The 27,814-nt window shown below is 56.7% G+C and overlaps 1 protein-coding gene across 8 annotated transcripts; it reads left to right on the plus strand.

Moving 5' to 3' along the window:
• The first annotated feature begins 698 nt into the window (after positions 1-698).
• On the plus strand, positions 699-27,803 carry Cic (capicua transcriptional repressor). 8 transcript variants are annotated; one of them, XM_038338467.2, is made up of 21 exons: positions 699-755; positions 3,812-6,613; positions 18,366-18,515; positions 18,599-18,833; positions 18,920-19,049; positions 19,135-19,317; positions 19,399-19,564; positions 20,309-20,511; positions 20,603-20,828; positions 21,258-21,361; positions 21,620-22,841; positions 22,931-23,118; positions 24,166-24,287; positions 24,388-24,554; positions 24,643-24,933; positions 25,040-25,359; positions 25,697-25,953; positions 26,052-26,206; positions 26,298-26,429; positions 26,614-26,745; positions 26,816-27,803. In XM_038338467.2, the coding sequence occupies exons 2-21, from the start codon at positions 3,820-3,822 to the stop codon at positions 27,181-27,183; spliced, it is 7,545 nt and encodes a 2,514-aa protein (XP_038194395.1). In that variant the 5' UTR covers positions 699-755; positions 3,812-3,819; the 3' UTR covers positions 27,184-27,803. The 8 variants fall into 8 exon arrangements, with proteins under 8 accessions (XP_038194395.1, XP_038194397.1, XP_038194398.1 ...); XM_038338469.2 differs by lacking the exon at positions 699-755 and adding an exon at positions 1,362-1,539 and having other exon boundaries at positions 26,055-26,206; XM_038338470.2 differs by lacking the exon at positions 699-755 and adding an exon at positions 1,362-1,539 and having other exon boundaries at positions 24,646-24,933; positions 26,055-26,206.
• Positions 27,804-27,814: the final 11 nt, after the last annotated feature.

Below are 27,814 nucleotides of genomic sequence, written 5' to 3' on the forward strand. Positions count from 1 at the left end.
AGAGAAACATTCCTGAGCCAGTGAACATCGTTCCAAGGAAACTATGGAAAAAAAATTCACTCGGCATCTGGGGAACAGCCGTTCTATGGCCCAGAGGGTATGTGGCACATGCTCTCCTCCTCACTTCCAGTGTGACACCCACCCCAAGAACTTTACAAATCTTCCTTCAGGTGTGAACAATCCTAAGGCTGTTCGTTCGCCTACGGAATGGAGTGTGAAACCCCAGGAAGTGCCGCATTTCCCCATCCTATGCCCCAACCCAAGTTTGAGGATGGGAGGGTGCTATCAGAAAAGTGCGCCGTCCTAAAATCAAAGTCTTGGAGTTGACTTGGCCACACCGCCCCAGACCACGCGCGTAGCCTACACTGCAGCACAGGAGACAACCGGAGGTCCTCTCTCTGTCTCTCTTTCTGGTGGCAACAGGGCTTTCCGCGGGGCCGCGCCAGACTTTTTGAGACTGTTGATTGGTTGTAGTCCGGCCACCCGACAACCAATCACACAGGGGAAAGGTGACATCACTAGTTCTTTTCCCATCCCCCCCTACCCCAAACTTCTCTACTCGGGCTACCAGCACCAACAACCTCGTGGGGGAAGGGTAAGAGAGTAGAACCGGTGAGGTCATTGCGCCGCCCCAGCCGTTGCTGATTGGCTGCGGGGCTCGAGGGTGTCGGTTGGCTGCTCCTCGCACCTCCCCCTCGTGCCGCTACCGCCGCCACTGCGAGGAGCCGCTGGCGACGCTAGAGCCGGGAATCCGGGTGAGTCGGGGCCCTGGGTCTAAGATGTTCCCGGTGTTCTGCGAGACTCAGAAGGAACTGCCCTTTCAGACTTTTTCTCCTCGCCCGGTTCTTTGGTGCTCCAGGCACTCTGTCACATGGGAGTTGTAGTCTGCCTTATGCTGTAGACTACGGGCCGGATACAGGAGAAGACTACTCTTCCCAGCAGGAACTGCGATCAGCTGGTCAACAAACGCTTGGGCCACGCCTCCCGGGCTTGCTCATTGGTGGATATATCCTTTAGCCCCTCCTCCCGTTATTTCATTGGCTACTGTCCTTCGCAGGGGCCGGGTTCTTGCCTTAGGTGCATGGTGATTGGGTACTGTATTTGTCATTCGGCACATAAATAGTCTGTTAATTGGTTAAGGCAGATGTCCATCACTTGTGGGGTAGGGTTCTAGGCATATCAGGCAGTCGTAGGCTTAGGTTGGTGTCGGTCCCGGAGGGAGGCCGGTTTTGGAATTTGGCCCCGCCTCTTGGCGCTGCCGGAAGGGCACGATTGGTGGTGGCGAGTGTCGCTCCTGGCCGGTAGGCGGAGCCGATCAGACTGCGAATGTCTATTGGTCTAGGTTGGCGCCGGTCAGCGGGGTTGTGGCCGCCAATTGGCTGGTTGCTCCAGCTGTTGCAGGTCCATTCACCATTTTGTGTGTTGGAGTAAAAAAAAAAGGGAGAATCGAGAGGGAGAGCCGGAGGGGGGGCGGGGAGGGACCGGACCGGACTGAGCCGGGGCCACGGCCCCCCGCCCCGAAACCCCGCGGAGCCCGAGGTGAAGGGCGGGGCCAGGGCTGACACAGCGTGGGGGTGGAGGGGAGCTGGAGGCCGAGAGGGGACAGGTGGCAGGGACGGGAAGGGGGTACAGGGCAAAAGAGGTGGGCGGAATGGTGTGGGAAGGGGAGACAGAGTGAAGGAAGTGTTGGGAAGGGGGGAGTGGCAGGAAAGGAGTGACTGGGGGAAGAGGGTAATGGGCAGAGTATTGATAACAGGAAAGGAAGGGTGACAGGACTACATCAGGGTGACAGGGAGAGGAAGGGGACCGAACTGGAGGGGGTGATGAAGAGAGGCGATGGGCAGAGGTGTCAGCTTTGGAGGTCTAGAGATGGCCGATAGCAGAGTGTGTGGAAGGAATAGGTGATAGAAATAAATGGGGTGACCAGCGGGGTCGCAGGAGGGGGCCTAGTATCTGAGGAGAAAGGTGACAAGATGGGAGAGAGGGGCAGAGAAGATGGTGCCAGGAGGGTGGATGGAAAGAGAGGGTATGAAACCCTAAAGGACATGGGGTGGCCTGGGCTTCAACAGTCTCCTCTCCCTTCTGTGAGGGGGTGAGGGCCCACAGGACCCTGGGTTAGCTATGGTGGACAGGAAGAGAGTAGGCCCTAAGAAGGAGAGGTTTGGCTCTGGGGTAAAGAGACCGGTCCAGGCAACAGGGTTAAGGGATGGCAGATGGTGTGCTTGTAGGCCCTGGGTGGGGTAGAAAGGTTTCTGTTTGGGCAGGGTTGGTACCAGATCTCAGGCACCAGAATAGTGCCCTAGCAGGTCAGTGGGGAGATGGCGGTGGAGTCCGCCTAACTCCAGAGCACTTTGGTGCCAATCTCAGGCCCTGCAGACTGCTGAGTCTATGAGAACCCGGGAATTGTCCCACAGGAAGAGAAAGCCCCAAGTTGGAGAGCATGAGATCTGGGATCCCAGGCAGCATGAAGACTGTCAGAGGGGCCTCTGATTGTGTGTGCCTCTGGGAATATCTAGGACAGTTGAACTCAGTTTTCCAAGTCACATCAGAGTGAAGTTTTGGGGGTTTTGTTTGCTTTTTTTTTTTTTTTCCCTTTTCTCGGGGCAGCTCGAAAGGGGGCGGGCAGAATGACTATTCAGGAAGTGGGTGAGGTTGGCCTGTTGGGCTTGTCCTGCTTTCTTTGACCTCATCCTACTTACCCCCACCTGGAGTTGGAGGGCATATTTGGGTATTTGGGGATGCTGAGTAATTCAGACATGCTGCCCCACAAGCTCAGTTTGGGTGAGGGTGCTTGCATACCAGAAGCAGGGGCTAGGCTTGCAGGCATCACACTGGGTGCTGTTGGGGGAAAGGGAGGACTCCCATGTTGTGGGACAGAGAAACCCTGGGGTGTGCAGTTCTGTGTCCCACTGTGTGATGACGTGTGCCTGTATTTGTGCGCGTGCGTGTGCTCATGTACAGTCCTGTGGCAGTGCTGGTATGAGCTCTTGCCCCAAGCATGCCCCTGCCTGCTCCCTGCCAGGATCTGGGAAGATGGCTGTACCTGGCAGGCCTGGGATGCAGAGCAGAGTGGGCAGCCGTCCCTAGGGACTCTGAGCTGTGTACTCCTGCCCACCACACCTGGCCATGCATGGCTGCCCAGAGGAGTGGAGGGAGGAAAGAGGCTCACATCTCAGTTGTGTCGCCTCCCTTTCTGTGGCTTGGGGCTTGTGTATGTCGGTGCGTGCTTTTGCTGTGTGCCCTCTATGTGGTCAGAGTGAGAGCAAGCATGCTCTGTGGATCATCGACAGACAGGCAGCACACAGAAGTGGTTAGGAGCACAGACTCTGGAGCCCTACAGGGCCTGGGTTCAGACCCCTGAACCTGCTGCTCCATTGGCAGATGATTTTAAATCACTTAGTCTCTGCACTACTGCACTACTTGATAGGAGCACCCATCTTTTAGGGCTGTTGGGAGAGGAAATTAGCAAGTTTAGCCGAGGGCTCAGGACAGTGTGGGTGCTCCATAGTGTGAACTCTCAGTGCTCCTCACACTCCTTGGTGCAGCTGGAGCCTGTGTTTGCACGTTCCGTGTCCCCTGCAGAGGGAGCAGGTGTGTGAATGCTCCCCAAGGAGCCAGGCCGTGTATGCTTAAGAGACCCAGGTGCCAGTCTATGTCTGAATGCTTGCCAGAGCTCCCATGAGTTAGAGATAGCCTCATGGGTCATAGAACTCAGAGCATCAACTCAGCACATAGAAAGTCTCAAGGGACCTTGAGTCTGTGGGTATTCACATTTGCTTCCGATGATCTCTGCTGCTCTCCTTTCTCATAGGTGGACAGATGATGAAGCCAATGAAGAAGGTGTGCCCTGGCCTTGCAGGTTCTGCCAGTGGCAGCAAGTCCCCACCAGCCACCAGGGCCAAGGCTTTGAGACGGCGAGGGGCCGGGGAGGGTGACAAGCCAGAGGAGGAGGATGAGGAAGCTCAGCCACAGGATCAGACAGGGCCAGAAGAGGTGGAAGAGGGTGAGGAAGAGGATACTGAGCGGGACCCTGGAGCCGAGGGGCCACCTCCAGAGCTGCAGCCCAATGACCCTACGCCAGGTCTAGCTGAGGACCCCAAGGGAGATGGGGAGGCAGGCCGCTGGGAGCCTTCACTCAGTCGCAAGACAGCCACATTCAAGTCTCGAGCCCCAAAGAAGAAGTATGTGGAGGAGCATGGTGCTGGAACCGGTGGTGTGATTGGAGCCCCTGAAGAGTGTGAGCGGACCCCTGAGGATACCAGTGCCCTGGGTGTACCTCCACAGCCCCCCACATCCACCCGGTCCTCCTCTACTGACACAGCCAGTGAACACTCAGCTGACCTGGAGGATGAGACTGCTGAGGCTTGTGGTCCAGTCCCCTGGCCGTCTGGCAGCACCACTGGTGGTTATGACCTTCGGCAACTAAGGTCTCAGCGGGTGCTGGCTCGTCGTGGGGATGGCCTCTTCCTGCCTGCTGTTGTGCGCCAGGTGCGCCGCAGCCAGGACCTGGGTGTGCAATTCCCTGGGGACCGGGCCTTGACTTTCTATGATGGGGTATCAGGTGGTGGTGTAGATGTAGTTTTGGATGCCACGCCACCTCCAGGTGCGCTAATGGTGGGCACAGCTGTCTGTACCTGCGTAGAACCTGGTGTGGCTGTGTACCGTGAGGGTGTGGTGGTGGAAGTGGCTGCTAAACCAGCTGCTTATAAGGTCCGCTTCAGCGCTGGCCCCAGCTCCCACCCAGGCCCACCAGGCACTCTGCCACAAGCCCAACAGCCACTGCACCGAGAGCCCGAGGAGGCCGTGTGGGTCACCCGATCTAGCCTGCGCCTGCTTCGGCCCCCCTGGGAACCTGAGGTCTTGTTGAGGAAGCACCCTGCAGGCCCAGAGGAAGAACAGGCTGAGCCTGGGGTCACTTTGCCTCCTTGCCCTTCTTCCTTGGAGTCCAAGCAGCCAGAGGATGCTGAGGTCTCCAACATCAGCTTTGGTAGCAACCTGGGGACTCACTGTGAGGAGGGTGAGGAGAAACACCCACCAGCCTTGGGTACCCCAGTACTGCTCCCACTGCCTCCACCCCAGCTCCTGTCACCACCCCCGAAATCCCCAGCCTTTGCTGGCCCTGGTCGCCCTGGTGAGCAGCCTTCGCCCTGCCAGGAAGGGAGCCAGGCTGGCAGTCGGAGCAGCAGTGTGGCCTCACTGGAGAAGGGAGCCGCACCAGCAGCCCGTGCTCGCACGCCATTGACAGCCGCTCAGCAGAAGTACAAGAAGGGCGACGTGGTCTGCACGCCCAACGGCATCCGGAAGAAGTTCAACGGCAAGCAGTGGCGCCGGCTCTGCTCTCGGGATGGCTGCATGAAGGAGTCCCAACGGCGGGGCTACTGCTCCCGCCACCTTTCCATGAGAACCAAAGAGATGGAGGGCCTGGCAGACAGTGGGCCAGGTGGGACTGGGAGGCCTGCTGGGGTGGCAGCCCGTGAAGGAAGCACTGAGTTTGACTGGGGTGATGAGACTTCGAGGGACAGTGAGGCCAGCAGCGTGGCGGCCCGCGGAGACTCCCGCCCACGCCTGGTTGCGCCTGCCGACCTGTCACGCTTTGAATTTGATGAGTGTGAGGCAGCTGTGATGCTGGTGTCCCTGGGCAGCTCCCGGTCAGGCACACCTTCTTTCTCACCTGTCTCGACACAGTCACCCTTCTCGCCAGCTCCTTCACCCTCGCCCTCACCCCTCTTCGGCTTCCGCCCTGCCAACTTCAGCCCCATCAATGCCTCACCTGTTATCCAGCGCACTGCTGTTCGCAGCCGCCACCTGAGTGCCAGCACCCCTAAGGCAGGTGTGCTGACACCACCAGACCTGGGCCCCCATCCACCGCCACCTGCCCCCCGAGAGCGCCATTCCTCTGGCATCCTACCCACCTTCCAGACCAACCTAACCTTCACTGTGCCCATCAGCCCTGGGCGAAGGAAGACAGAACTGTTGCCCCACCCAGGGACACTAGGGTCCTCTGGGGCAGGAGGTGGAGGAGCGGCCCCAGACTTCCCCAAGAGTGACAGCTTAGACTCTGGAGTGGACTCGGTGTCCCATACGCCTACCCCCTCCACACCGGCTGGCTTCCGGGCCGTGTCACCTGCTGTGCCCTTCTCTCGCTCCCGCCAGCCTTCACCATTGCTGCTGTTGCCCCCACCTGCTGGACTTACCTCGGATCCAGGGCCTTCCGTGCGAAGGGTGCCTGCTGTGCAAAGGGACTCACCTGTCATTGTCCGCAACCCCGATGTGCCGCTGCCCTCCAAATTCCCTGGAGAGGTGGGCACTGCCGGTGAGGCACGGGCCGGGGGACCTGGGCGGGGTTGCCGTGAGACCCCAGTACCCGCTGGGGTGGCCAGTGGGAAACCTGGCCTGCCTCCACCTCTGCCTGCCCCTGTGCCCATCACTGTGCCTCCAGCCGCACCAACTGCTGTGGCCCAGCCGATGCCCACCTTGGGCCTGGCTTCTTCACCCTTCCAGCCCGTGGCCTTTCACCCTTCACCTGCTGCCCTGTTGCCAGTTCTAGTGCCCAGCAGCTATCCCAGTCATCCTGCCCCCAAGAAGGAAGTCATCATGGGCAGGCCTGGAACAGGTAAGAGGGTAGGTGGCTGGGCTACCATGTGAGCTGGGCTTTCAAGAGTGATGAGCCGCCTGTCCCAAGAGGACTCTGGGGGAAGTTAGTCTGCTCCCTGCACAGATTCGGTAGAGGCTTACATGTCAAGCAAAGGACTTTTCAGACTTGATGTGGCTTTATCAGAGGCTGCTTGTTGCTACCATCATCAAGGCTCTACTGAGAATGCACTCCCCAGTCTGGGGCTGATGGAGGGACAGAGTGATAGTCATGATGACATCTCCTGGGGCTTGGAGGACTGGGCCTCCAAGAAGATAAGCACTGTGCACGGTTATCTTGCCACGTTTTACACCCAGCCCATAACACAGCACTCAGCACACACCCTGTGCTAACCCATTTCTAATGTTAGCTCATTTTGTCTTTCCATCACTGATAGGTGGGTGCAAGGAATGTGTTTGCTTAGAAGAAACTGAGGCCAGGTTAGTGACATCATATTAAGGCAGGCTGACTCTGGTGTTTAGAAAAAGGAGGGAAGATAGACCGTCTTTTTAAAAAATATTTATTTATTTATTTATTTATCTATCTATCTATCTATCTATCTATCTATCTATCTATCTATCTTTCTATTTATTTATTATGTATACAATAGTCTGTCTTTGTGTATGCCTTCAGGCCAGAAGAGGGCACCAGACCCCATTACAGATGGTTGTGAGCCACCATGTGGTTGCTGGGAATTGAACTCAGGACCTTTGGAAGAGCGGGCAATGCTCTTAACCTCTGAGCCATCTCTCCAGCCCAAGATAGACCCTCTTTATTTATTTATTGGCTTTTTGAGACGGGGTTTCTCTGTGTAGCCCCAACTATCCTGGAACTTGTTCTGGACTATCCTGAAAGTTGCTCTGTAGACTAGGCTGGCCTCAAACTCAGAGTTTCACCTGCTTCTGCCTCATGAGTTTGGATTAAAGGTGTGTGCCAGCACTGCCCAGCTAATACAGAGACTCTTAACAGGCCCTTTCTAGTGCATAGACTGCCTGGGTAGCAAGGTGGGTACTGGGCATTCCTCCAGCTCTGAATCTAGCCTGGCTATCCTGAGGACAGTTGTCTGTAAACAGTGACAATCTAAGTGGCTGGGGATTGGTGGTCAGTGTTTTTGGAAGCTGTGCAACTCTTGAGAAGACGCTGATCCAGCCAGACAAGTCAGGAAGGGCTTGGAGAAAGAGCCAGAGGCCTGTGAACAGCAACTCGATGATGGGCATATAGATGAGATCAGGGTAAGGCGGGTAGGCAGGGGAGAGTGTGTGCAAGGAATTGAGGTAGAAGCAGATAATTAGAAGGTTCGAGACTGTAAAATCAAGGGCCCTGGAAAGTAGGGTGTTATTGGGATGTGCAGCTGAATTGGTGAGCAAAACTCAGACCTCCGGAGGGTCATTTTTTCATGGGGACAGTGGGGAGTCATGAAAGACTCTGAGGAGATGTGATCAGGGCTGCTCTGTGGAGGGAGAGTTCAAGCCCTGAGGCCAGAGGAGATCATAAAGGAAGGAGTCTGGTTTGTGGATGTGGGTAGGAGCTGCTGTGGCTTAGGCTTGGGGAGGAGCCACTTTACAAAGGAGCCAGGCCTTGCTCTTAACACAGCACCAGCCTAGGCCTGTCTCCAGGGCCAGGCACAGGGACATGGGCTGTGTCTGTCCCTCATGCTCATTTACTGAGGTTGTGAGCTGTGTGCTTCATCCTTCTCTCCAGCACATTTTATATTTTTTATCATATTTGACCCAGTGATCACCATTTCAGAAGTAGGCACAGTAAGAATTTCTGTTTAGGCAGATCTATAAATGCAGGTGAAGGTCTCCAGCAACCCTCTGAGTACCCATTTCTTACATGCCCACACCCCCCATTGCTGAGATATATGTCTCTTGACTCACATACGCACTCCAGTGCTGGGCGGGCAGGGTTGGAACCACTGCAGGTAATGCTCAGGCCAACCAGTACAGGTCTGGGAGGGGCTCTTATTGTACCCAGATGAGGAAAACTGAGACCTTGACTAAAGGAAGGTCTTGATGTCACCTGGCAGGGAAGGCACAACTCTGCCTTAGCCAAGGCTTTCAGCTTCTTTGTCCTTCTTACTGCTGAGAGTTCTGGTAGGAATGGCTAACTGAGCACCAGCATGTACTTGACACTGCATGAGCCTTGCTGAGTACTCACTCAGAGTCCTCCCAGTGCCCTGGGAAGTCAGCATGATGAGTCCCATTAGATCCAGAGGGGCCCGCCGCTCAGAGAGTCTAGGTCCCTTACCTAAGGTCACCCAGCTAAGAAGAGAGAGGGCTAGGAGTTGAACCCAGACTATCTGGTTCCAGATACCAGACATTTAACTACTATCGATACAATGATGATGGTGAGTAAAACAACCCTTTATTGAGCATATACTATGTGCCTAGCCCCAGGCTTGGGGCCATTTCATCAAATCTAACTGATGTTATGAAGCAAGGATTCCTGGCCCTGTTGACCAGATGTAGAACTAAGGTTCAGGAAAAGGGAGGCCCTTTGCTGGAGGCCACCTGGTTGTCAGAACTTGTCCAGTGCCTGTCCTGGCAGTTCTGAACAGTGACTCCCTGACTACACCCACACCGAGGTATCTGGGCCCCTCAGGGTTGCAAGCAACCAGCCTTTCATTCTTTCCCAGAGACCTCCCTGGCCTTTGGGAGACAGCTGCCTGGGGCAAACACTGTCCAGTGGCATAATAGGGTCACAGCCCTGGCCCCCTTTGCCCTTCCATGTCAGGGCCTGACCCTCTCTCAGAGGGCAGCAGGTGTGAGGGGGCGGGCCAAAGCAGCCTGCCTGCTCCTGTCCCCCTCCCCAGGCATTTGCTTCCTCTGGGGGACATGCTGGGGCAGGCTGCTGGCATTCTCTACATTCTGCTCATGGCATGGCCAGCCAGCTGCCATTGCCACCTCCCTTTGACTCTTCCCGCCTGTTCCCCAGGAAAGGAACAACCCCCTCTTTACCAACCTGTGGCCCCCACCCAGGAGGCCAGATGTCTCAGTCCCATTCCTGGCATGGTCTCCTTGCCAGCTCCCAGCTTCCTGCATAGTTCTGCAGTGTTGACACTTATTACAGTATGGTGCTTGGAGCTCTCTTCCAACCACTGTGTATCCATCTTTCCCCTGGGTTCCAGGTGTTTTTATCTTCTCTCTTCCTGGGTGTTTGTATCATTTCTCAGACCTCTGGCCTCTGTCTGTCTGTCTCAGGACTGGGTAGGTACACCTTCACGGTTTTGCCCTTACTTGGGTTTCAGCCCTTGTCAAGCTTCCAGTCTGGCTCCCAGACTAGGGGGTTCTGTGTCTACCCTGGCCTTTCCTGGCCCTCTCTTTCCTATTCTTTCAATTAACTTTGCCTCTTTTGTTTATTTATTTATTGTTGTTGTTGGGTTTTTGAGACAAGATTTTGTATAGCCCTTGCTGGCTCTTGAACTCTTCATTTTTTGTTCCCATTTCCCAAGTGCCGGGATTACAAGCATATACACTTTGCATGGCACTGGTGATTAAACCCAGAGTTTTTTGCATACTTTTTCCTTTTGAGACCAGGTCTCATTTTGTAGGTCAGACTGACCTTCTTGAATTTATGACAGTCGTGTGTTGGACTTCCCAGTGCTGGGATTGCATATGTGAGCTGCCACAGCTTTCACATGGTTTAGATCTTCTTGTGCCTGTGGCCCAGACTCTACCCTGTTCTGTATGTGTCAGAGCTTCAGTTTGTTTTAATGTTAGTTTATTTTGAGAGAGAGAGAGAGAGAGAGAGAGAGAGAGAGAGAGAGAGAGAGAGACAGGCATATGTGTGCCTCCACGTGCCACAGTGAATTGGTGGGAGTCGGACAACTGTGGGAGTGAGTTCACGCCTTTTGTCATGTGGGCCGTGGGACTTGAACTCAGGTAGTGAAGCTTGGCAGCAAGCTGCTTTGTCTGCTGCCTTGTCTCACTGGTCCAGAGTCTTTCATCTTTTTAAATCAGTGGGCAGTTGCCAAATACTAAGCCGCCCAACCCCCACCCTTTTCCTTTAAATTATTGTGTGTGAGGGAGCCAGAAGACAGTGTTGTAGAGTCCGTTCTCTTTACCTAGTTCTGGGAACTTAATTCAGGTTGCTTGTACGGCAAATTCCTTTGTGTGCTGAGCCACCCCCACCCACTTCCCCACACTTGTCTTAGAGAGTGTAGAGAGGTTGTCCAGGTCTGGGAGCTCTTTCTTGATCCTTTACAATCTAATTGTCCATTTTTGCCCCTGAAACCTGCTGAGAAATGTTGGTACCTAGCTTGTACATCCACCCACCATACACCTGTTTCCCACTGGCAGGAAGATGGGGGCTATATGGGCCAAGCTAGGAGATCCGGCTAGAGGAGGTAACAGGAAAGCTGGTTCTTTGCCCACTCACCCACCCACCTGCTAGAGGGCATAACCCCAAACACCCCCACCTTAGTCTCCCAGGGGACACAGTTGGTGCCAGCTCAAGAGACCAGACAGCATTTCACTGTGCCATGTGCAGCGGGGAAAAAATGAGGCCTAGAGAAGGGCTGCAGGGTTGAACCTGGGTCAGCCTGACTCCCAAATTCAGGCTTTCCCCACCAGAATGTCTGCTTCTTTCCAGCACTGAACTGATATCCAGTAGGAGGCAGCTCCTTTGTCATCTTTCTGCAGGTGCAGGGCTGAGCGGTCCTGGGACAAGAGAGTGGAAAAGGCAGATGATGCAGGATGGGACAAGGGAGAGCCAAGAGTTATTTCATCTGAGGAAGTTAGAGGTCAGGGACAGCTCTGGTTCATGTATGCTTGAGAGGGAAGTTCAGGTAGGGTTTTCATTAGAGGTAACATATGAACTGAAGTATGAGGAATAAACAAAGGTTGGGTGTGAAAGAAAGTTTGAAAGTGCATGAACTTTCGAAATTTAGCTGGAGCTGGAGCTGTCACTAGACTCCAGGCTTGGAGGATGGGTGCCATGGAGGAGAAGCCTAGCCAGGTCCTGCTTGAGAACAAGGCTGAGTAGCTGGGACAAGTGAAAAGCCTAGAAACGGTATAGAGCAGAGGGGAATGTTGGCTTTCAGTGTCAGATCTCATTGGATTATCCGAGAGAGGAAGAATCATGGGACGAGCGTTACTTGGGGGGGAGGGATGATAAGAGAAGAAAGAAACTTTCCTGAGCCTGTAGGAGTCTTGCAAAGAGACCCCAACTCTCTCGACTCTTAACAGTCTCTAGCACCAGATGTTGAGAAGAGTCAGGCTGCCTCCTCGCGGCAGCTGGCGGCGGGGCAGTAGACATACGCATGCGCAGTGAGGTGTTGGGGGGGGGGAGGCGTATGTCCCGGAGACCCTGGCGCCCAGGCATTAATGGCTCCATTAGTGGCCGGGAGGGAGGCGCATTAGCGGCGGCGACGGCGTCTGGCTCCCATTACCACCGGCGGCAGCGGCTGCACCGCAGGCGGCTGGACCCTAGCCCGGCGCGCCGCCTCCTCCGCCCGCACTTCGTCCCTGGTTCCCGCTCCGTACGAGGGCGCGGGTGGGAAACCCCGGTCTCTATTTCGGCTGAAAAACTGGAGTCGGGCAGGCTCGGGTTCAGATGTCAGCTGTGTCACCTCCTGAATGCAAGGATGTCCCCCCCGCTAGCCTGTTGCTTTCGAAAAAGGACAGGAAAACTGCACCTGGGGCTTTGTGGACACAGGCCGCGCCCTACCCTGTCCGCACCTATGGGTGCGTGTTCCCGCTCACCCTTGGGGGTAGATTACCACCCCCACAACCAAGGCGGCGGGGCTCGCTCCTTTCTATTGGTTACTGTCGCACCTTCCGACCGCCGATTGGCAGAGCTCCCCCCCCCCCACTTTTTGTGTAGTTAACCCCTGCTTGGCCTGGTCGTCCGGCTGGGTGCTTCTTCCCCTCCATCCCAGACAGACTGGGTGCCAGCTGGCCCGCGCCCCGTCGTGGCCCGCGTGGGTGTCAGGCCGGCCGGGCACCCGCCCGCCTTCCAAGCACAAAGCGGCTTTGTAGGGCCTGCCGGGGACTGGCTGGGGGCCAGGCGGCTAGTGGAAAATCTCGTGAGCGCTAAGAGAGGAGGGGAACGCAGGGCGGCGCCCCCTCCTCCGCCGTGCTGTGGCGCCTCCTTCAGCTCGAGCGGACCAGCCCTCCCAGCCCGGGAGCCTGCACACAACCACTCACTCCCCATCCTCGCACCTTTCCACCCCCAAACCTCCATCCCGCCCTCCACCTGCATCGTGCTCTTCTCCCAATCCCTGGGGATCTTCCCTCGCCCCACTTATCCCCTCCTTCTTTTTCCCTTGCTCCCCCTGCCTACCCTACCCTACCCTGGCTCACACTGACTCACCCTGACGCTATTTTTAGCCCCCCATCCCTGTGGAGCCTTGCCAGCCCAATCCTAGGCTCGTTCCCCAGGCAACCCTGGCCGTCGCCGACGCCTCCCGGGATGGGTGGGTGGGTAGGTGGGTGTGTATGTTGAGAGCGGGTGAGGGGAGCTGGGGACACTGGGGTGGTGAGCCGAGTCTGGACCGGGCTGGAGAGCAGGGTGGGGAGCAACCCAGGGCGGCTGGTGAGGGCGCGGTGCCTCGCGGGCTCAATAAATGGGGCCATGAGTTCCGAGTGAGTTGGCCTGTCCCTAGGTCTGTCAGCATCCCTGGCAGTTTGCCCCAGGCGTCGGGGCAGGCCCTGGCCTGCACCACTCCAGGTGGCTGTTGATGCGTCTGGGCTCTCTGTCCCCAGGCCAGGATGGTGTGTTTTGTTGGGAGCTACGTAGTTTTGGGCTAAAGCTTTTGTGGAGTTGATGAGGGGCGGTGCTGCGGGTGGCTCCCGTCACAGCCCTGCCCAGTCCCTTCCTTGAGTAAAGGATGGCTGCTGTGTACCTCCTCTCAGATAGGGCTGGGGCCCTGGTTTAGGGAAATCCTCAGCCCTCTCCAACTTGGGAGGCCCCCGGTTAGGGTTGGGTATGGTTGGAGAAAGCTGTTGGGGGAATAGGACCTGCTCTTTCCCTTTCACTCGTAATCCACCCCCACCCAGGGTTCTTCCACTCCGAACAATAGAAGTTAAGTATAGGGCTGGCTCAGTGCCCAGGGCAGGGGGGCCCTTCCCACCCGGATTCCAGCCCCTCCCTGCCAGGCAGGGCCCCCACTTGGTTGTACCCTGCCCTGAAAAGGGCCTCTTCCTATCCTTTTTCCATGGGTACTGAGTGTTCTACCAGATGTGCAGTCGTCCCAGATGTGAGGCCCTCTTTCTCTGCTGTGTTGTGCTTGGCTTTCTCTCACCCAACAGAAGTGGGGAAGACAGCCTTCTCCAAGCTCTGTCCCTGGGCCACACTACAGTGGGGAAGGGGTTAACTTGCCAGTAGGTGACTCAGACTCACCCTTGGAAAGAGGTGGGGGCAGCAGTGGGGAGATAGTGGGCCACATTGATTTCAGCCTCACATTGCAGTCCCTAGGGCAGTGAGGTAATGGAGGTCTGAGTCTGGGGCTCTATAAAGAGGAGGGGGCAGTCACCTAATAGTCCCTCTGCTGGTCTCTCCGGGCTGTTAGCCAAGTGTCTAGCCTTCTGGAGGTCAGAGGGTTACAGACCTTCCTGTCCCCTTAGGATCAGGTTACTCTGTCAGTGACTGGGGCAAGCTGAAGAGGGTTGCCTGCTCTTGTTGAAGACCTCTCCTTTCTAGAAGCCCACCCTTGCTTCACCTGACCCCGAGTGACTATTACCTGTCTAGTTGTGAATCCAGGCCTCTGCTTCTGCTGGCTGGGACCCCAGACCCTCTCCTGCTACTGCTTACCTTCCTGTACTTTATTATCACCGTTTGATCTTGTTTTTGGGCTTTTTGAAATTCCCTGTTTGTGTCCACCTTGAGTCCTAAGGAGAGCACTTCAGTTGAACTCCTGAGTTGTTAAAGCCCAGTCTGTGTGACTTGCATAATTTATTCAATCTCTTTGAACTTGGAGTTCTCGCTTAGACTATGGGTGCAAGGCTGATCTCCTCCCTAGGTGGTTGTGAGACTAGTGTAAACCAGGTAACACAAGCTTCCAGCAGCTGGCTGCTCCCGTCTCCGTTCCTTTTCTTTCTCCTGGTCCTTTTTCTGGGGTCAGAATGATCGTTGAAGGTGGGCAGTGGTGTGACCCAGTGCCTCACACTGGAGAAGTTCCAGAGTGGCTGGTAGCTTTAGAGTGGAATGATGGTGATAGGCCATAGGGCTCTGGATACCTTATGAGCCTCCATCCTGAAGGAGTCAGGACCCTGGAGTGTGGGGTTAGTGTCTCCGTGTGAGTTGGTGTGTCCGGGGATGGGGGTACTGAATGGGTGCTTAGAAAGGCTGTGTGAGAATGAGTGTGGGCATAGTGGACAAGCAGTGTCTGCCGAGGTCGGCCTAAATCATGTGGGCTGGTCGAAGCATGATGAGAGTGTCACTCAGGCACGAGGATGGGAAATGTGAAGTGATCGTGGGTATGGAGGTAAGGATCACGTACTTTTGAGATAGTACATCTGTGCCAGCAGGTGAGTGGAGTATGACTTCGTGTGCGACAGTATGGGTGTAAGACCGAGGGCGTGCGGTGCCCATAACGGTGTGTAAACGATAATGGGTGTGGCATGGAAATATATCTATGAGGAGTCTGCGCGCGCCTGTGTACTTGAGTTAGGGCTCAGGGATGATTTGCCCAACCCTTTACCGTTGGTCCTCCTAGCAAGACCCGGCGCAGCTGGTCGGCCACGACGCGAGTGAGCGTGTTCCTAGCGCGCACTGGTCACAGCACGGCTCTCAACTTCGAGCCTCTGCAGCGCGGCACCCTAAACCGCCCCCCTGGCTTGCTGCCTTTGCTGCAGTGCGCCCTCCCTGCCACCCTGCTGCGGGCCCGCCCCCGGCCGGCTTGGAGCCAACCGTAGTCCGCCCCGCCCCGCCTTCATTTGCATATGACTGACGTTCCCCCGGGGCGGCCAATGGGGGTGGGCGCGGCGGGGCCTGACCCGCGCGCGGCGTCAGCAGCCAATGGGCTCAAGCGTAGGGGGCCGGGCTTGCGCGGAAGGCCGCGGGGGAAGCGGGGAAGGGGCGGGGGGAGGCGCGGCGGGGGGAGGGGAGCGCGTAGTAGTGGCGGGGCGGGGAGGCGGCGGTGGTTCGGCGCGGGGCTCGCTTGGAGCGCACGGACGCAACCACGCTAGTCCGTCTATCCGCCTGGGACCCGAGGTCGACCTGGTGCCCAGCCGCCGGCCCAGGGCCCGGAAAGGCGGGGCGGCGGCGCTGTCTGCCGGGCGCGCGGGGCCAGAGCCGTTACCCGCCGGAGCTTGGAGGGAGGGTGGTAGCGAGCCAGCCAGCGGAGAAGGGAGGGGGCCGCCCCCGCGCACGCGCGCCGCGCCCCGCCCCGCCTGCCCCGCCTGCTGGACTCTGCGAGGGAGGAGGGAAAGGGAGGGGGCGGCGCCGATGGCCCCCGAGCTGCGCTCCCCGTGACGGCCCCCGCGCGCGCCGGGGGGCGGGGCGGGGCCGGCTCGCGCTGACCTCCCCCGCCCCCTGGGCGGCGGGAGGCAGGCGGCGCTTTGCGCAGGCGCGTCCGGCGAAGACCCCCGCGTGGGGCGGCCGGAGGGGGCTGCGGGGGGGGGGCATGCGGCGACGGCCTCCCGCTCCCCCCGGGCCGGAGCGGCGACGGCCAAGGAGCGGGCTACGGGCAGAGCGGTGTCAGCCGCTGAGGAGGTGCGAGCCCCTGTCGGGCTCCCGCCGCTCCGGACCATGTACTCGGCCCACAGGCCCCTCATCCCCGCGTCCGGCGCGGCCTCTCGTGGCCTCGGCATGTTCGGTCAGTAGCGTCCCGCGCTGGGACTGCAGGGGTCAAGGTGTCGGGGTGCTAAGTGCGGAATATCGGCTATAGGATGTAGTACCTGCACGGTGGAGGGAGAGTAAAGGGATGGCAGAGAAAGTTTAGAATCTAGCGGGGCCGAGTGGTTAGTGATGGCAGGTGTGCGTGTAGCCGAGCAGTGGGAGTGAGGAGTGGGGCGTACGTGAAGACAGGTGTGGTGCTCAAGTGACGGATGGAACAGATCGGTTGTGATTGGTGTAAGGGCAACAGAGTAACAGGCTTTGAAGTCTGCGTTAGAATAGGAGCAGACTTGAGTCCTGCTGGTGAAAGATGTGGAATGAGGACAGGGAGGGGGCTTAGAGGAGTGGTCTAAGGACAGGTTTGGTGGGAAGCACCACCTCTCAGAACAGTCTGTGGGTAGCCGTGTTTGTGGTGTGATGTGATGAGAGGGCGGGAGAGGCACACCTGGAGGGTGACACACTAGGACAAGCATAGGACCAGAGGACTGCCCCATTGTCTGCTTGGCCTCTCCACTCCCTCCCTATTTCAAGAAAGCTAGGAGGGCTTGATGAGAAAGGTTTTCGTGGAGATAGAAACACACCCAGGGCCTTGCAGGCTGTCTTGGGGTTGGAGTCCCTAGATGGCTTTGGGGCCCCTAGGGGTGGGGGCCAGGGATGTTAGGAATCTTGAGTGTCTTCCAGTTTTGTTTCCCTGCTTCCCTGTTCTTCCCACTTTCCTTTAGGGCTCCTTTGTCAGTCCCTCAGAATCAGGTCTTGAGGTCACTACTTCTTATAGTGCTCCCCCAGACTAGATTTCTGAAGGTATTGGGGTGGGGTCAACTCAGGTCAGGTTGCTCTGGAGCTGGGGGAGGTAGGGAATGATGGATATCAGAGATAGGGCGGTTCCCTCCTTCCCTCTTCCCCCCTGAGCAGGGGCCTCTCTCCTCTGCTGGTTCCACTTCCCCTGGAGCCTGTGGCCTGGCAATGTGGGGAAGCTCACTGATAGCCTTGCTTTTCAGTTCCAGCAGGCGTGGTCCCAGCTCAGGATCATGTACTTTCCCACCCAGCTTTCAGGTGGAGGTGGGCCTTGGTGTTGTAGCTTCCAAAATTCTACTGGTGATGGAATTATCTCCCTGTCTATCACCTTAAGGAAACACCTGGCACTTCAGCCTTCCTTGGGCAGGCCTAACAACAATTCTCTCCTCTGTACCATTGTCCCTGCCTTTTTTTTCTGGGGAGTTTACCACACCCTCCATCTTTCTGGGCAAGGAGACTGGACACTGGGCATGAGATAAGCCCAGGAGTTTCCAGGGAGAGAAGCTTCTTACTGGGTGTCGGAGTCTGTTGAGGAGACAAAAGAAGGGAGCCACCTGGACCCCACCCAGGAAGGGCAGGTCTAGCTCTCTGGGGACTGGTTGTGGGAGGGGGGAAGGGGCAAAGAGGGTGTTATTCACTGTGGGGCTGTTTGAGATTCCAGGCCCTGAAAATGAGTAGAGAAGAAAGGGAAATAGGGCCATTAACCTGAGGAGAAGGGGGATCTTGAGACCAAGGTGAGGGGCTATGTCAGATGGCAGCATAGTTGCTGAGAATGTGATGCCATGGTTATAAGGAGGATTGTCCAGCCTTGCAAAGGTCTTAGGACATCAGAGTGGGGGAATGGCAGCTGAGAGTGACCTGGTTTGTGGCAGGAGCCAGTTCCTCTGGCTTGGTCCCTGGTGGCAGGGCTGGTGGAGGCTGGGAGGAGTGGGACATGAGTACTGTTTCTCTTTGCTGCTTCTGTTTCCTTTTTTATAAATCTAGAGACCTTTTAGGGATTTTTCTTTTTCCCGAGTGATATCTCACTTTACTGACCCCAGAGGCATAGGGTATAAAGATTGGGTGGAGCCACTTCACACATTGGAGGATGAGATTAAGTTGTGGTGGAGGTTAGGGCCAAGCTCTCCTGGCATCCAACTCACATGGCTCCTTCCCACAGTGTGGACAAATGTGGAACCTCGTTCTGTGGCTGTGTTCCCCTGGCACTCTTTAGTCCCCTTCCTGGCACCCAGCCAGCCAGACCCCTCTGTGCAGCCGAGTGAGGCCCAGCAACCTGCCAGCCACCCTGTGGCCTCCAACCAGAGCAAAGGTAAGGGATAGGGACTATGGGAATGCTTGGGGATGGGAGTCCAGGTAGCCCAAGTGCCCTCTGATAGACTGTTCTGCTCCTAGAACCTGCTGAATCAGCTGCTGTTGCTCATGAGCAGCCACCAGGAGGTGCAGGAAGTGCTGACCCTGGGCGGCCCCCTGGAGCCACATGCCCTGAGAGCCCAGGGCCTGGACCTCCACTCACTTTGGGGGGTGTGGACCCTGGAAAAAGTCCTCCTCCCAGCACTGAGGAGGAAGCCCCTGGCCCCCCAGGAGAGCCCCGGTTGGACAGCGAGCCCGAGAGTGATCATGACGATGCGTGAGTTCTCAGGGCCTGGCTAGGCCGGGGTGGGGCGGATGCAGAGTTGAGCACATGCTCTTCACTGGCCCTGATGCTCTCCACAGTTTCCTCTCCATCATGTCTCCCGAGATTCAGCTGCCTCTGCCACCTGGAAAGCGCCGCACCCAGTCCCTGAGTGCCCTACCCAAGGAACGAGACTCATCTTCTGAGAAGGATGGACGAAGTCCTAACAAGGTACCTAAGCAAGCTTTGCAATCCTGTGGACACCAAGCCTGTACCCCAGTCCTAACTGACCTTCTCTGGGCTTTGTTAACTACAGCGGGAGAAGGATCATATCCGTCGGCCCATGAATGCCTTCATGATCTTCAGCAAGCGGCACCGGGCCTTGGTCCACCAGCGGCACCCCAACCAGGATAACCGAACTGTCAGCAAGATTCTGGGAGAGTGGTGGTATGCCCTGGGGCCCAAGGAGAAGCAGAAATACCACGATCTGGCCTTCCAGGTAATTCTTCCTCTCCTTGGCTCTTCCCAGTGTTCTCTGGTGGGGCGCTGAGTGAAGGGTCGCCCTGCCCTTTCCTGCCAGGTGAAAGAGGCCCACTTCAAGGCCCACCCAGATTGGAAGTGGTGCAACAAGGACCGAAAGAAGTCCAGCTCAGAGGCCAAGCCCACGAGCCTGGGGCTGGCAGGAGGGCACAAGGAGACGCGGGAACGGAGCATGTCGGAGACGGGAACTGCTGCTGCCCCTGGGGGTTAGTCAGCTCCTTGGCTCTCCCCCTGCCACCTCTCCCTGAGGGCTGCCAGCCTTCCCCTTGCTTGCTCAACCCCTGCCTGAGCAACTTGTCTTCTTTGTTGCTTTTGAGGACTCATCCACAAAGAAACTGGCAGTTGTTTTATGAATGAGCCAGGGAGATGCAGAAAGGAGACCCAAATACAAATCATTGCTTACTGCTATTTATTGAGCATTTACTACGCGATCAAAAAGAAGTCCTCTTTTCCGAAATAGCCTCAGAGATGCCAAGTCGCTTGATTAAAGCCCTGGGCTAATAACCACCACAACAGGACCATAGTTGGAACCATTGCCACTCACTATGCCCTGGATTGGCTGCTTCAGGAGTTCTGGGGTACTTTGGGGTTTTAATGCTGTTGCCTTCTGTGAGAGTGGGAAATCTTACTGCTCCTCTCACATAGAAACACTAAGGCTCAGACAGACCAGTGGTTAACTAACCAGCCAAGACCTCCTGGACCAGTGTCCAGGCTTGCTCACTCAGAGAATGTCTGCTTCCAGGAACGGGCTTGCTCCCTGCAGGGCCAGAGGACAGAAACTTGCAGGGAAGAGATGTTGAGCTGGAGACTGGTACTTTCTCTCTACCAAGTGGCTCAGGGTCTCCAGTCTGCTTCTGCCCAGGACCTAGACACATCTGTGAGAAGTTGGGCCGGTTCAGGTACTGGTAGTCATGGCGCTGTGACAGCTCTTGACAACTTCTGCTTTACAGTGTCCTCTGAGCTCCTGTCCGTTGCAGCCCAGACACTCCTGAGCTCCGACACCAAGGCTCCAGGCAGTGGCCCCTGTGGAGCAGAACGACTACATGCGGTTGGGGGACCTGGCTCAGCTCGACCCAGAGCCTTCTCCCACAGCGGGGTGCACAGTCTTGATGGTGGGGAAGTGGACAGCCAGGCACTACAAGAACTGACCCAGGTTGGAGGCACAGGTCACCAGGGAGGTGGGGTAGGGAGGGTTGCCTGAGGCAGCAGACCCAACTAAACCCTCCCTGCCACCTGTCCCACAGATGGTTTCTGGCCCCACATCATACTCCGGCCCAAAGCCTTCCCCTCAGTTTGGCGCTCCAGGATCTTTTGCAGCTCCTGGTGAAGGAGGTACCATGGCCACTAGTGGGCGACCCCCACTGTTGCCCTCCAGAGCCTCTCGTTCCCAGCGTGCAGCCAGTGAGGACATGACCAGTGACGAGGAACGCATGGTCATCTGTGAGGAAGAAGGGGATGATGATGTCATCGGTGAGTAGGTCAGGGTTACAGTCCTAGAGGGGCCCTGGATCAAAGGCCAGTGGGTGACCAGATTCCAGGTCCTTAGGCTCCTCCAGTTCTTTTCCATGTTTGTTTTTGGCTGTATAATGTCAGTTCTGCTTTGCCCAAAGAAGCTGCCAGCCATACAGGAAACCCAAGGACATGGGTGTCATTAGCAGAGCATAGATGCTCTTCCCAGTGTACGTTTCAAGGGACTTTGGTCAGATGCACAGAGCCCTGGGCCCAGGACTGTCCTCCAGGGCCCCATCTGTATTGCTCTACTGCTACCATGGTTGCCTTCCACTCACTAGCCTGATTGGCCTAGAGCTGAAGCCAGAGCTCAGATTCTCTTTCAGACTGTTTCCTCCTAGGTAGTTCTGTACTCAGTCTCTTCCCCACACTGTCCCTCTGCTTTCTCAGCTGATGACAGTTTTGGCACCACTGACATTGATCTCAAGTGCAAGGAGCGGGTGACTGACAGTGAGAGTGGAGACAGCTCTGGGGAGGACCCAGAGGGCAGCAAGGTGAGGCGTGTTGGGAGCTGGGGTATGATGCTGTCTCGTCATTCTCAGCACTCCTGGGTGCTTGACCCAGGGGGAGAATTGGGTCTGAAGAAAGCAAGCTTCTTGGCTCATGGGCAATTGGGTCACATCCAGGATGAGTTGGCCTTCAGTTGGCAGGGGTACTTTTGGCTGGCCCGGCTTACAAGCAGGCAGGGGTTCTTGGCATAGGGGTCCAGCTGTCTACACTCCCTGACTTGGGTTTCTCTTTCCTTAACCCAGGGCTTTGGCCGTAAGGTGTTCTCACCTGTCATCCGCTCCTCTTTTACCCATTGCCGTCCAACCCTGGACCCTGAGCCTCCAGGGCCCCCGGATCCACCTGCAGCCTTCAGCAAAGGCTATGGCCCCACCCCATCCTCCTCCTCCTCACCTGCTTCCACCTCAGTTTCAACCTCCTTTTCACTGGGCTCTGGAACCTTTAAGACCCAGGAGTCTGGTCAGGGCAGCACAGCAGTCCCACTGCGGCCCCCACCTCCTGGAGCTGGGGGCCCAACAACACCTTCCAAAGCCACTCGGTTTCTTCCTACGGATCCTGCCACCTTCCGGCGCAAGAGACCCGAAAGTGTTGGTAGTCTGGAGGCCCCAGGCCCCTCGGTCATTGCAGCTCCTCCCATTGGGGGAGGAAACATTCTGCAGACACTGGTTCTGCCTCCAAGCAAGGAGGAACGGGAGGGCAGTGGTGCACGAGTGCCCTCAGCCCCAGCCTCATCACTGGCTTATGGGGCTCCAGCAGCCCCTCTGTCCCGCCCTGCTGCCACCATGGTCACCAATGTGGTACGACCTGTCAGCAGCACTCCTGTGCCCATTGCCTCAAAGCCCTTTCCTACCTCTGGCCGGGCTGAGGCATCATCAAATGACACAGGTGCCAGGACTGAAATGGGCACTGGATCTCGGGTACCTGGAGGCTCCCCATTGGGTGTCAGTTTAGTGTATTCAGATAAGAAGTCAGCAGCAGCCACCTCACCAGCTCCACACTTGGTAGCTGGACCCCTGTTGGGCACTGTGGGGAAGGCACCTGCTACTGTCACCAACCTGCTGGTGGGCACCCCAGGCTATGGGGCTCCTGCATCATCTGCTGTTCAGTTTATTGCCCAGGGAGCCCCAGGCAGTGTGACCCCTGCAGGCTCAGGAGCAAGTGCTGGGAGTGGCCCCAATGGGCCAGTACCCCTGGGCATCCTGCAGCCAGGTGCCCTAGGCAAGGCTGGGGGAATCACCCAGGTGCAGTACATCCTGCCCACACTGCCCCAGCAGCTTCAAGTGGCACCTGCCCCAGCACCAGCCCCTGGGACCAAGGCAGCAGCTCCCAGTGGCCCTGTACCCACCACCAGCATTCGTTTCACCCTCCCTCCGGGCACCTCAACCAACGGCAAGGTCCTGGCTGCCACTGCACCCACTGCTGGCATCCCTATCCTGCAGTCTGTACCTTCCGCCCCGCCCCCTAAAGGTGAGACCTGAGTTGGGGTTTTGTAAGGACTTGGGTCACAAAAGTCTGTTTGATTGTCTTGTAAACTTTTCTTTTGTTGCTTCTTCTAGCCCAGTCAGTTTCTCCTGTCCAGGCCACACCTTCGGGTGGCTCAGCCCAGCTGCTTCCTGGGAAGGTGCTAGTTCCCTTGGCTGCCCCTAGCATGTCAGTTCGAGGTGGAGGGGCTGGCCAGCCACTGCCCCTGGTTAGCTCACCTTTCTCAGTACCTGTCCAAAATGGTGCCCAGCAACCTAGCAAGGTAAGGCACTCTGGTAGTGGCTTCACTTCTCTTCACTGTTGGCTGTCATCCTTGTGTTCACCCATGCTGCTCCTTTTCCTGGTCTCCATTTTTCTCTGGAAATTGGGCTGGTGGTTTGTGTGTGTGTGTGTTTTCATTTATCTGTTTAACTGAAGCTTGGGGATCAACATTTATTAGAGTTTGAGAGAAAAACAACAGGGCAAGCAGGCTGTACATCCTGGCAGTTGCTGGGAAGGAGGAAGGGAGAAAGTCCTGCCTTTCAAGTAAGGGGTTAGCAATGGAGATCTGTGAGCTGATACAGAAAATGAGTTGGGGCTGGGTATGGTGGCACCCATTTACTTCTGGCACTCGGGAGACAGGGGCAAGTGGACATCTGGGTGAGTTTAAGGCCAGTTTTCTACATGAGTCCCAGGCCCACCTGTCTAAGAAAGGGGGCAGAGATGAGGGGGAAATGAGAGAGAGAGACCACTTGTTCTTGCAGAGGACCTGGGTTCCCAGCACCATGCTACTACCTGGAGGTGCACAACAATCTGTAATTCCAGTTCCAGGCGACCAGATGCCCTCTTCTGGCTTCCACAAGCACTGCATGCACACAGTACACATGTAAATGTGCAGGCAAAACACCCATACATTAAAAATAAAATTAAAAAGTCTTCAAAAATAGAAGGAAAAAAAAGTTGGGGATGTTCAGAGAAATCCCAGAGTGTCTGGGAAAACAAGCTTAGGAGTTTGGTCCATATCCTAAGAGGGAGAGGTGAAAAGGAAGCATTAATATTTTAGTTAGAACTCAGGAAAGCAGGCAGGCTTAGCAGTGAGATTTGTGAGCAGCTGCTTGGTTTTTAAATGTTTCTGTGCAGCCCACTGTTTCCTCAGTGCTCAGTGTCTCTACCTGTTCATTATCTGGATCCTCCTCCTCTGTGGTCTCTGTCCTGGCCTGACCTCAGGCTCTGAGTTCTCTGCTTTTGCTGAGCCTGCATTCCAGGCCTCAGTCAGCCCTGTCCTTTGGGGTCACATCTTGCTCTAGTCTATGGGTGCTTTTGCCCACAGATTATCCAGCTGACTCCTGTGCCTGTGAGCACACCTAGCGGTCTGGTGCCACCCCTGAGCCCAGCCACAATACCGGGGCCCACATCACAGCCTCAGAAGGTCCTGTTGCCCTCTTCCACAAGGTGAGACCAGTTAAGCCCTTTCCTTCACTCTAGGCCAGACCAGTGGTGGGTTAGAGCTAGCCCATCTCACTTCACTCCTCCCTTTTCCTCTCCGTGGCAGAATCACTTATGTGCAGTCAGCAGGTGGGCACACTCTGCCACTGGGTACAAGTACTGCATGCAGTCAGGCTGGAACAGTGACCTCATACGGGCCCACAAGCTCTGTAGCCCTGGGCTTCACATCGTTGGGGCCCAGTGGTCCTGCCTTCGTACAGCCCCTGCTCTCAGGTGAGGGCTGGCCTGGGGAATTGGGGAGGGGTTGAGACAGCTCCAGACCCTAACTTGGTTCCCTTCTTCTCTTTTGTCTTCCTCCCAGCAGGCCAAGCTCCATTGTTGGCTCCTGGCCAGGTGGGCGTGTCACCTGTGCCTAGCCCCCAGTTGCCTCCTGCCTGCACAGCCCCTGGAGGTCCTGTCATAACAGCGTTTTACCCTGGCAGCCCTGCACCCACCTCAGCACCCCTGGGCCCACCTTCCCAAGCTCCTCCAAGCCTGGTCTACACTGTGGCCACCAGCACCACCCCACCTGCTGCTACCATTCTGCCCAAGGGCCCGCCAGCCTCTGCCACTGCCACTCCAGCCCCTACTAGTCCTTTCCCTAGTGCCACAGGTGGGTGTCAGGGAAATTCTGGGGCAGGGTTTGTGCAAGTTGGGGGATCCAGGAAATGGGCTTCAGTGAGGCCTGGCTTAGTAGATGTTTTCTTCCTTGCCACCAGGCTCCATGACCTACAGCTTAGTGGCTCCCAAGGCCCAGCGGCCCAGCCCAAAGGCCCCCCAGAAGGTGAAGGCAGCCATCGCCAGCATTCCCGTGGGGTCTTTTGAATCGGGTGCCACTGGGCGGCCTGGACCTACACCCCGACAGTCTCTGGACTCTGGAGCAGTCCGAGAGCCAGCTGCCCCAGAATCAGAGCTTGAGGGGCAGCCCACACCCCCAGTCCCCCCACCTCCTCCAGAGACCTGGCCTCCTAATGCCCGGAACAGCCCCCCACCACCTCTGCCTGCTGAGGAGCGACCTGGCACCAAAGGCCCTGAGACTGTAAGTATCTAGCTGGTCTTGCTACTTTTTTCCGTGTGTCCCCTGCCTGACCACTGTATACCATCCTATTAAGGAGCTGCATTCTGGGCATCCTGGCCTTCAGAGGCCAAGGCTTTGTCTCATCTTTCATCTTGCCTCATCTTGTTTCTGGCTATTGGCTCATGAGCTCACCTACTTCACTCCCTTTTTGTGTCTGGGTCTCTAGCCTAAACTGGCCTAATATTCATAGCAGTACTGAGTGCTGGGATTACAGGCATGAGTCCCCATGACTTTTTTTTTTTTTTTTTTTTAATCCCAGTACATCTAAGTCTAGTGTTCTTGCCTGTCCCCACCCCAGGCCAGCAAATTCCCCAGCTCATCTTCAGACTGGCGAGTTCCTGGGCTGGGCCTGGAGAGTCGTGGGGAGCCTCCCACTCCTCCTAGCCCAGCTCCTGCTCCAGCCACAGCCCCTAGTGGAAGCAGCAGTGGCGGCAGCGAGGGCAGTAGTGGGAGGGCAGCTGGGGACACACCTGAGCGCAAAGAAGTGACTAGTTCTGGCAAGAAGATGAAGGTGCGACCCCCACCCCTGAAGAAGACCTTTGACTCTGTGGACAAGTGAGCAGGGGTTGGGATATTGGCAGACTGCCTAGGGCTGGTGGGAGAAGGGACAGCTGCAGACCAAGACCATAGAGGTGACCCTGCTGGCCTTCCAGCAGGGTCCTGTCAGAAGTGGACTTTGAAGAGCGGTTTGCTGAGCTACCTGAGTTTCGGCCAGAGGAGGTGCTGCCCTCACCTACCCTGCAGTCTCTGGCCACCTCACCTCGGGCCATCCTCGGCTCCTACCGCAAGAAGAGGAAGAATTCTACTGGTAAGCAGCCCTGGCTCTTAAGAAAGTGTATGTGTTGCGGGTGCAGGACAGAGGCCACCTCCACTAAAGCCTAGTCTGCTTATTTGGCTAGACCTGGACTCGGCGCCTGAGGACCCCACCTCGCCCAAGCGCAAGATGAGGAGACGTTCGAGCTGCAGCTCAGAGCCCAACACCCCCAAGAGTGCCAAGTGCGAGGGTGACATCTTCACCTTTGACCGTACAGGTACCAGTGTTTAGGAGACTAAGGGCTTCCAGGGGTGGTGGTGTCATGAGGGTAGCCGGGGAGGCTCAGTCAAGGCTGACCCCTATTAAGACAAGAGTCGGCAAGACTTAGTGGGCACTTCGACGATGGCAAGGAGTGTGGGGGTCTCTGCTGCAGCCTTGACTGAACGCCCTTTCCTGGGCAGGTACTGAAACTGAGGATGTGCTTGGAGAGCTGGAGTATGAGAAAGTGCCCTACTCATCACTGCGGCGCACCCTGGACCAACGCCGGGCCCTGGTCATGCAGCTCTTCCAGGACCATGGCTTCTTCCCATCAGGTGAGCAAGTCTTACACTTGGGAATCTCATGGGAACTTGACCACATTTCTCATCATCTTTCTGTTTCCAGCCCAGGCCACAGCAGCCTTCCAAGCCCGCTATGCAGACATCTTCCCATCCAAAGTGTGTCTGCAATTGAAGATCCGGGAGGTTCGCCAGAAGATCATGCAGGCAGCCACTCCCACAGAGCAGCCCCCTGGGGCTGAGCCCCCCCTCCCTGGACCACCCCCTAGTGGCATGGCTGCTACTCCTGTTCCGACTCCCAGTCCTGCTGGGGGCCCTGACCCCACCTCTCCAGGCTCGGACTCTGGCACTGCCCAAGCTGCCCCGCCACTGCCTCCACCCCCAGAGCCTGGGCCTGGACAGCCTGGCTGGGAGGGGGCTCCCCAACCCTCCCCACCTCCCTCTGGTCCCTCCGCAACTGCCACAGGCAGGTGAGAGGCCCTTGAAAAGATCCCAGGACCCACAGTATAACCCCCTCAGGATATGGACAGTATATGTATAGATGGCAGGAATTGGGGGCCAGACAGTGGGATAGTTACCTCCTCCCCAGTAAGCCATTTTGTCCTTTCCAGTTTGGTATGGAATGTGGCCTGTTCCCCTTGTATATATTCCCTCCCTGTGCTGGGGGAGGGGCAGCAGGGGCACAGACTTCCTCCACTGAGCTCTTGTACATAACCTGAAGTGTGTGACCTTCAGAGCTTTTCACTTGTACTTTATGCAGAATGGCTCCTGTGAGGGCTGCAAGCTGGAGGGTAGTTTGAGCCTTGGGCCACAGGGAGATACCTGTGGAGTAGTGGGGAGTTCATGCATCCCCCTTTTTCCCCAGAGGGGCTGGACTCAGGTTAGTTTGGGGTGGGGGGCTCCTGCACTTTGCAACAGGCATGGGGAGGATTTTTCCCCACCCTCTGCCCTCCCAACTTGGGTTGTACTTTCTAAGAAGGTGATTTTTCCCCCTTCCATTGTCCCCATTCCCAGAACAAAACATGTTGATCATGTGCAATATTTCTTACTGTGCCGAGAAGCCGCAATGACCGAGATTAAAGCTGTTTAACACACCTATGGCTGC

The sequence above is a fragment of the Arvicola amphibius genome, chromosome 8 (genome assembly GCF_903992535.2).
Source record: "Arvicola amphibius chromosome 8, mArvAmp1.2, whole genome shotgun sequence".
Classification (NCBI taxonomy): domain Eukaryota; kingdom Metazoa; phylum Chordata; class Mammalia; order Rodentia; family Cricetidae; genus Arvicola; species Arvicola amphibius.

Coding starts and splice junctions, on each gene's coding strand:
- Cic (XM_038338467.2), top strand. CDS start 3,820: ATGATGAAGCCAATGAAGAAGGTGTGCCCTGGCCTTGCAGGTTCTGCC. Junction 20,512..20,602: donor CACTACAAGAACTGACCCAG/GTTGGAGGCACA, acceptor CCTGTCCCACAG/ATGGTTTCTGGCCCCACATC. Junction 22,842..22,930: donor TTCCGCCCCGCCCCCTAAAG/GTGAGACCTGAG, acceptor TGCTTCTTCTAG/CCCAGTCAGTTTCTCCTGTC.